General features: G+C 33.8%; 1 protein-coding gene across 1 annotated transcript; it reads right to left on the bottom strand.

The window, feature by feature from the left end:
• Positions 1 to 460: 460 nt before the first annotated feature.
• On the bottom strand, positions 461 to 4,247 carry LOC113045771 (pancreatic alpha-amylase). Its single transcript, XM_026206406.1, has 10 exons — positions 4,033 to 4,247; positions 3,773 to 3,919; positions 3,488 to 3,685; positions 3,150 to 3,380; positions 2,941 to 3,074; positions 1,871 to 1,993; positions 1,674 to 1,773; positions 1,421 to 1,542; positions 852 to 977; positions 461 to 683 (listed from the first exon to the last, which is right to left on the bottom strand). The coding sequence occupies exons 1-10, from the start codon at positions 4,198 to 4,200 to the stop codon at positions 494 to 496; spliced, it is 1,539 nt and encodes a 512-aa protein (XP_026062191.1). The 5' UTR covers positions 4,201 to 4,247; the 3' UTR covers positions 461 to 493.
• Between the last annotated feature and the right edge of the window lie 4,634 nt (positions 4,248 to 8,881).

Genomic DNA, 8,881 nt, shown 5'->3' with positions numbered 1-8,881 from the left:
CCGAGCTTGCATTCATTTCTTTTGCCGTTTTTGAGGAAGCTTTTATTTTTGTCCTCTCTTTAAGGGCTTCTCTTAGGAATGATCAGAAAGATATTAAAAGTACAGTGTGTTCAGAGTATCACAAGGATTTGTACTGATACGTGAGACACAACAGCAGCCCATTATTGGACACAAAACTTATTTGAAATAAATTATAGGAAAGTTTGGTTATTGTACATTCACGGTTATTAATATATTTAGAATTACTTAAAAAATTAGCTACATGTTCATTTATTTTTACTTTTTAGGTATCATTGTAATTTTATAATATGTAGTGTGAAAGGAATTTGGAGTAGTTCTTAGTATAAACTCAGATATTTACTCAATAATAATACTCAAATTCTAAAGACAAACTTGAAATGCACCTTTTCAGCTGGAGCCAACAGGACGAAACCATGTAAAAAATGACAGTAGTTATAACTTGCATGCTACTTGTTTATTTAAGTAAGGTCATTTAAAGTTTGGAGTCAGCGTGAATGGCGATAAATGGGTCTTCTTCCTGGTTGCTGATTCTGAAGGAAGCACGTCCATCTCCTCCAACCACCACCTCTTTCCCAGAACATCTGCCGCTTTCCTTCTGACCAGAGATCACATCACAGTAGGTGCCTCCTGGCAGACCAGTGTTTAGGGTATCGTTCAGCTCCCTAAAGCACAAGTAAATGTTATAGATTTTATACTTTCAATTAACAGTGACTGTAACTATATACGACAGCACATCCTATAGTAGCTCGTTTTAAATACAGTTACATCTCCCAACAGAAGTACAAACTAAAATCTTCTCTCATATTGTACCTTTCTTAATAGATTCTTACCAGTCATCGTTGTTAATGACAAGGAATCCTTTATTACCACGGCTGAAAGCGATCTGGTTGCTTCCATTGTCCCACCAGTTAGAGAATGCCTGTCCATTTACAATATTACGGAAGGCCACCATGTTTCTGTGGAGTGAGGTTTAATTTTATTGTACATTCACTATAATAGTTATTAATTCTTAGGTACATTAACACGCAATAGCTTGGGGTACGATTTCTCTTATGCATCAAGGCTGCTTTTGTTTGCTCAAAAATACAGTAAAAACAGTAATGTTGTGAAATATTCTTACAACTTAAAATTAATGTTTTCTATTTTAATTTCTATTTTCCCATGTATTCATGTGATGGTAAAGCTTATTTTTTTAATATTTTCCTTTTAAACTTGAAAGGTTTTTAGTTTAAATAAAAGTCTTTTGAAACATTCATGTATGTTTTCTTAATAATTTAATGCATTCTTTCTGAATAAAAGTATACATTTTAAAATAATTAAATTATAATTAAATGATAATAATAATAAATCTTACAGAAGTGTAATGCGTTTCACAATTAAACTGTAGGATAAAACTCACTTGATCTGACGCCATCTGTGCTCACAAACCCAGCCATCTCCACAGGTAGAGTCGGGGTTGATGGGAACAGGTTTGGTGGATCCATCACCATTGCTGGGGGGTCCTTGCCAGTCATTTGTGTCCTAAATAATGAGAAAGTGAGCAATTATTACCAAAAAAAAAAAAAAAAAAACTCTTAAACCAATTTTTTTTTTTTTTTTTTTTTTTTTTTTTTTTTTTTTTTGACTTGACTTGACTAAGCTTAATAATCTACCTGTCCATTCACGATGTTGCGGTCCCACCGGTAGCTGGACATTACTCTGGTAAATCCATATGGATGGGCCAACATAAAGGCTACAGCCATTTTGTAAAGCCTAGAAAGAGAAGGATGAATACAGATGAAAGTAAATGTTATATTTTCATTTACCAAGAAAATACTGTTTTGTAAAAGAAAACAAGATGTGGTTGCACCTGGCATCCCAGAATGTCACAATAGATGCACCTCCTGCACCATGTCCTCTCTGGTTATCGTGGTTGTCAACAAACACCAGAGCTTTATCAGAAGACATGAAGCCCCAACCTTCACCCCAGTTCCTGAAACAAAGAACAGCTAATCTGTCAGTTTCAGGTTGCAAGAAACAATAAATGAAACCAGATGACAAAACAGAGCTAATACCCTGGGAACATATTTAAATGAACAATAAGGTTCATCTATTTATGCAATATTACACTCAATATCAACTTCTTGTTGTGTTTTGTTGTTCAAAAGTTATTGTTCATCTTACATAAACTATTTGTGTTACACTATTTAAATATTTCCAAATGCTGTAGAACTATTGTGTGCCTCTGGGGAACAGCAGTGGTGCATAATTCCTGCCCTTCCATGATTCTATTTCTTACTCATAAAGAACTGTCCCTCATATTACTCCTGGGAAAAAAATCTGTGTTTTAAACAGATTGGCAGAGTGAATTATTCAATTTCTCTATCTTAAAAGCAGTCACTTTTTCAATTCTGAACAAATCAGTGTTTCAAACTAATCGGCTGAGAGAATGATTCAATTGCTCAATCTTAAAAATAGTCACTTGTTTAGTTCCTAAATGAACCGGTTTTATAAAAATGGGCTCAGTGAATGATTTAGTTGTTTACTCATAAAAACAATCACTTGTTTTGAAAAAATGGGGCGAGTGAACAATTAAATTGTCTAATCATAAAAACGCTCAATTGTTTTTAAATGAATGTGTATTTCAAAACAAATCAGCTGAATGAATGATCAAATTGCACATGCAGTTTAAAAAGTGTCTCTTGTTTGTTCCTGAATGAATGAATAAATATCTTGAATAAATCGGTTAAATTAATGATTCAGTGACTCACTCGTACAATTACTTGACACCAGCTGGCAATGGCTTAATGTTGTAACCACTAATAGTACAACAGAATGTGCAAACACAGACAAGAGGAGTAAGAAAAACAGTTGAAAGTCCCAGTGCTATTGGACTGTACTGTATAATTAATAGTTATGTAAATTTGCAACTTTACTTACTTCAAATAGGACAGTTTTTCTCCATTCCATTTGCGGATGATATTGCCCAGCCTGGCACCATACTTGAACTCCGTCACCCTTCCAATTCCAGTGTATTCTCCTGATGTAATGGGCTCCCCACCGAGATCAATAACCTAATAACATATCAAGTAAGCCACAGACAAATTTTGCCACCTTTGTATATTTATTTTGGAAATGAATGAAAATACCTCTTGGAAGATAAAAGGCCTGGAACCAGATGAAAACCACTTAGTGTTCAGATTATTGAGACGGCCATAGACAGCAGAGAGATCACCGGGCCACATGTGCTTGCAGGCGTCCACTCTGAACCCAGCCACACCCATGTCAATCAGCTTGTTCATGAAGTCGGCCACCTTACCACGCACATAGTCCTTCTCCAAAGCCAAGTCCAGAAGACCAACCAGACGACAGTTTCTCACCTGCCATTATTACAGCTCTCAGATTTGTAATACGAAATGACAAGAGTCCACTCTGCACAATAAATTAATGGTTGAAATGAACACTTTGACATAAAATCATCTCATACTTGATTGATGTCTTGATAGTTCTCAATATTTCCACTGCCAGTGTTGCATTTGCCGTCATTGAAGTCCAAGTTGGAGTAAGGAACTGTAGGGAAATCCTTTCTGTTGGCATCGAAATACGAACCACAACTTGAGTGGGTACCGGATCCACCACCTGCTCCACACATGTGGTTGATGACTGCATCAACATATATGTTCACCTACAAAACAAATATAAGTCTATGAATTTTACACAGAAAAAAATAAGGTAATACATTAGTTATGCTCTATTTGTCATTTATATTTACCCCAACATTGTTGCACCTAGTGATCATGTCTCTCAGGTCATTTTCATTTCCTGATCTCGAACACAGATTGTAACCGATTGGCTGATATCTCTGCCACCAAGGATGCCAGGGGTTTGTGACAACAATGCTCTCACTTGGAGGGGAAATCTGAAATGGGAAATCAATAGGTTATTATTATTATTATTATTATTTTTCTCTCAAAACCACCTAAAATTATTAACTCCTTGCAGGCTTAATTATTATGCTGAATTTAAATATACCTGAACTCCACCAAAGCCATTTGGTCCAAGGTAACGCTCACACTCCGCTGCAATATCAGCCCAGCGCCACTCGAACAGGTGGACGATGGCAGTTTTTCCATCTCTGGTGTTTGGGTTAAACTGAGCAAGGCTCAGTCCGAGCAGCGTTGCCAAGATTAAAAGCTTCATCCTTCCCTGGTTCAGAGAAAAACCTACAACAAAACCTAGGCTTGTGTTCAGTTTATATACAAAATAGCATTTCCCCTCTGTCCAATCAGGGACCTCAAAGGTTCAGGAAAGCCACTTTGAACAGGTGAAAAACGCTGTCCATTTCCCATGGTTCAAACTAAAAATACTGATGTCTCTAAATAAACTTATCGGCATAAACATCAAGATATAAAACATTGTAAGGTAACAGATTAAAAGAAACTTGTAATATTTTTTTTCCTCCCACAAACTCACTGACATCACAAACAAATTAGACTTTAAGCTATACTTTATTTCATTACAAACTCTAATGCTCACACTGACTTTACTGTGGAGCTGCTTTGAATCAACTTGTATTTGGTGCTATATAAATAAAACTGACAATACTTGTTTAAATAAATCCTTATTGCCTACAATAAATGTAAATATACTAAAATAAATAAACTATATATTTATATTTGTGTAAAAAAAATAAAAATAAATAAGGGTAATTTTTTTGCCAAATTACAAAAAAAGCAGGGAAAATATGTTATTTTTCATTTATTTGTATATAAGTGAATTTTATTAATGAAACATTTATTTTTAAATAATATATTTTAAAAAATTCAATGGCCCTCAATTTAGCTTGATTTTTGTCTCTTTGTTGCAAAAAATATGGCCACAATATATATTATAAAAAAAATTAGCTATGTATATATATATAAGCCAGTGCTATTTTTCCCCTAAAGATAGATAAGTAAACACTTATGCATTTTTGTATGTGTATAATATCCTCTTGGGAGTGCAGTTAAACAGTTTATCAGGAAAAATCAAAGCTGACTTTCAAACTGAATGTTTTGCATCATTACTCCAGCCACACAATCCTTCAGAAATCATTTTAACAATCTGATTTTCTACAAAAAAATACAATATAAAAATAAAAATAAAAAATATTAAATATATATATATATATATATATATATATATATATATATATATATATATATATATATATATGTTATCATTATCATTATTATAATTAATGTTGAAAAGAGCTGAGAATATTTTTTTCAGGTTTTTTAAGGGGGATAAATTGCAAGAACAGCATTGTTTATTACATTTGTTACAGTTGCATTTATGTATTACATTTAAATTATTTACATCAATCTTTTGAATGGTATAGAATTGTATATTGTTATTTAAAAATCATGATGTTTCACTTGATTATACATTTAGTCAGGAACTATAGTTTGGAAAAAGTCTTTGGAAAAAGTCTAACTAATAAAATGTTTACACGTTATGTGAAAACTAGTACAAGTATATATATAAATAAAAAGAGACTTGCTCATGTTTATGATCTTTGCTGAATAAAGTGCTTCATTCATTTTTTCTGAGGAAATCCAATCACATCTTTTTGGTGTGAATTATGTCTTATTCATCTCATCGCGAAGCAAACAGTAAAATAAAAACTTGAAGAACAGTCTGGCTGCGTTGTCTTCTGTTGTGTGGGTGTATTCAAGCCGCGTGCTTCAGTGAAACATTAGAATCTGAATAGCGCTTTCAGCGCAGGGGCGTGGACACATTAGAAGATAATGAAGGGAGATGTGAAAAACGGATATTGCATTGTTTTCATATGGATTACTTTATCACAAAAAATATGTTTTTGGCAGCACTTGTGTAGTTTAAAAGTAGACATGTCAGACTTTCTATAGATATATCTCTCATGTCTCTTCGTTGAGTATTCACTGAGTTACAGTTCATTTTAATGGCGCATGTCTGAATGAAGATCAGCGCAGACAAAGGCTACAGACAGCAGACCTTGTTTGTTATCTTTATTTTACAAGTGCACAAAGTTTTGTTGTTCTTATATCTGTATACAAAAAAAGTAGACCCTTTACAGATTCGATTGATGTATTGCTCTTTTCTGTACGATCAAGATTGAAAGTGTAATTTAAGTTTTTTTCAGGGCTATTAGGAGAAAATGCCTCATAATGCGTATACGCGTTAATTGACTTCAGAGGGTTTAACATATTCAATACATTTTTGGGAACACATATGTACCCAGAAATTAGTAAAAAAATAATAATAATAAATAAATAAATAAAAAATTCATATTACAAAGCTTCCTAAAGCCTTATTTTTTTAAAAAAATCCTCGTTTGCAGGAATCCATTCTTAATGGAGAATTGAGTAGTTCTCTTTGGGTTTGAGTCATTCGTTCATCATGTGACATCCCCATAGGCTTAACCCTGAAAGAGAATTGATTAGTTCATCTTTTGAGTTGGGCATGCAAGTGTACCTCCTATCTCTTTGAATGGGGGAAACATCAAATTCTCCAAAACTGTTTACGAAGCTCACAATTAAATTTTATATTTGAAATCACCAAAGAAATCTGACAACAACTGTGACATAAATGTTTTTACTTTTGCTCAAATAGCATGATCAAAAGCTTATTTTCAGGCAAAATCACCCAGTGCGCAAGTACAGTCTTAAGAGCATAGGTGCATTCCATTCGACCGTTAGTGTACTGCGAAGTGGACTTCACAGGATATTCCGCCATCTTAGGAGAGATTCCAATCTGAAGGGAGCGAACATGTTCAGTTCGAAGGGCACTACGCACTGCACAGGGAATAAGGGAACATCGATACATCACACCACAGGAAGTGGAAAGCGATTATCCCCCAACTGTCATTGCACGCTGCACGTCATCACAGGTCAGAGCGGTCAACTAATGATGAAGGAGTTTACATATGTAGTTTACATTATATACTACTCAGTGTTTTTTTTTTTTTTTTTTGTATAGTGTACATATTTTACATGTGATTGTAAATAAATGTTCAAATATGAATGTAGTCCTATATATTTATTTTATATCATAATCTGCACGATCCCGTCGTTGACTTTCTTTGATGACTTTTGCAGGGCATTCCATATGAGCGGTTATTGTCAGTGAAGTACACTTCAACTGATATACCGTGCTCAGTGAGTAGGGAGCAGTGAACACTGCGTAGGGACCCTGTCGAATGGAACGCACCTCATGTCTCAGAGTGTTGAATGTTTCTATAGAAACCGAGACTACTAACGGCAGCTGATGTGATGCGCTCATAGATGTCTATGGATGCGCTGACTTGACCGATTAGCGATTGGCTCCTTTATTAAGGAGGTGGGGCTTCCTGCAATTTAGGCAAGTTGGTATAACTGCAAAACGGAGAACTCCAAAATGGGGTATTGAACTCCAAAAGTTGGCAGAACCTCCAAAATGGAACGGGGTCTCCTTTCCACAAAGACTTTGACCATTGGCTCTGGCTTCAGCCAACTGTTACTGACTTACATTCCCCAAATAAAACTTTATAAATTAAACATTTGTTTCTAGTTCATCTTAAATAAAATATGCAAAATAAATAAATGTTCTCCATGAGAGCAGAGCCCAAAGCTTGTCATGCACTCGTGTAACACAGCTCTAAGTGAATGAAAACGGTATGTGATATAAAGTTATTGTCTCTCAAAACAAAGAGTCTTTTGAACTTTTGAACTTTTGAAACATTAGCATAATGACTACCCTTGTTGGTCTTTTGGCATTGGTCAAAATGAAAATTCTAATTCATTCTTTGCCAATAAGTGCTGATTTGATTGGTGAGTGCAGGTGCGGGTGATCAGTAATCAGGTGACAGGGATCTGGAGTGAGTCGAAATGGTCACTGTGACTGTGATGAATCCCTTTTTTTTTTTTTTTTTTTAACCTTGCATGCATGTAAACAAGTTGTTGGGGACTCAATAAAGACAACTATATCAATGTATACAATTGCTCACTTACACACATATTCACTTCACTATATTTTATTAAAGTTGTATTTTGTCCCTTATATTAAGCCCTAGAGCACAACAGTACAATTCTGCTTATGTCAAATGTAATTTGCAATTAATTACATTAATTATTGTCACATCATGTAATTAATTTGATTTTTAAAAAAAGAAAAAATATTGACTGACAGCCTTATTAAAATCACATTTAACTTGTGATATGTGGTACAAAATGAGACATTTTTGACACAATATCTTACATTTATGGAGTTGTTGCCCGTCATCATATCATCAACAGTCAACTGTTCGAAATGTAAGATGACAATATAGTAATAAATGGAAGAATGTAACAATACATCAATACATAAATAAATAAAAATGCACTAACCACATCCACAACATCTGCAGAGGCTTAATCAGAGGATAAGGGTTAGTTAACTTTCACTAAGAAGGGTGTGTTTGAGGTTCTTGAAAGCTCATTGATGGTGTTTACAATCAATATTCAGATGTGCATTAATTGCTCCTATACTGGACATGGGAGATTCTTGCCCTCCCACCAGGCCTCAAGGGGTCACACCTGTCTGTAAAATATATTTCCCAAAGTATCATCATATTGATATGATATTAATATATATTACAAATAATTAGAGTAATATTAATTTTAAAAATTCTTCTTTTTTTAATAATAATAATACAATTATGTCAAACCAATGTCTACCAAATGCTAAAATGTAATAATACAATAACATAAAAATAATTAAATAATAATACACCATTATAAATTTAAGTTATAATATCATGTTGTTCCAAGCTGACACCATTATTGTAATAGTTATAAGTATTATTTAATATAATAATAATAATAATAATAATAATAATAATAAT

This window comes from Carassius auratus, chromosome 27 (genome assembly GCF_003368295.1).
Source record: "Carassius auratus strain Wakin chromosome 27, ASM336829v1, whole genome shotgun sequence".
Taxonomy (NCBI): Eukaryota; Metazoa; Chordata; class Actinopteri; order Cypriniformes; family Cyprinidae; genus Carassius; species Carassius auratus.
The sequence above is the reverse complement of the archived record's forward strand: the minus strand, read 5'-3'. Positions and strand labels throughout refer to the sequence as shown.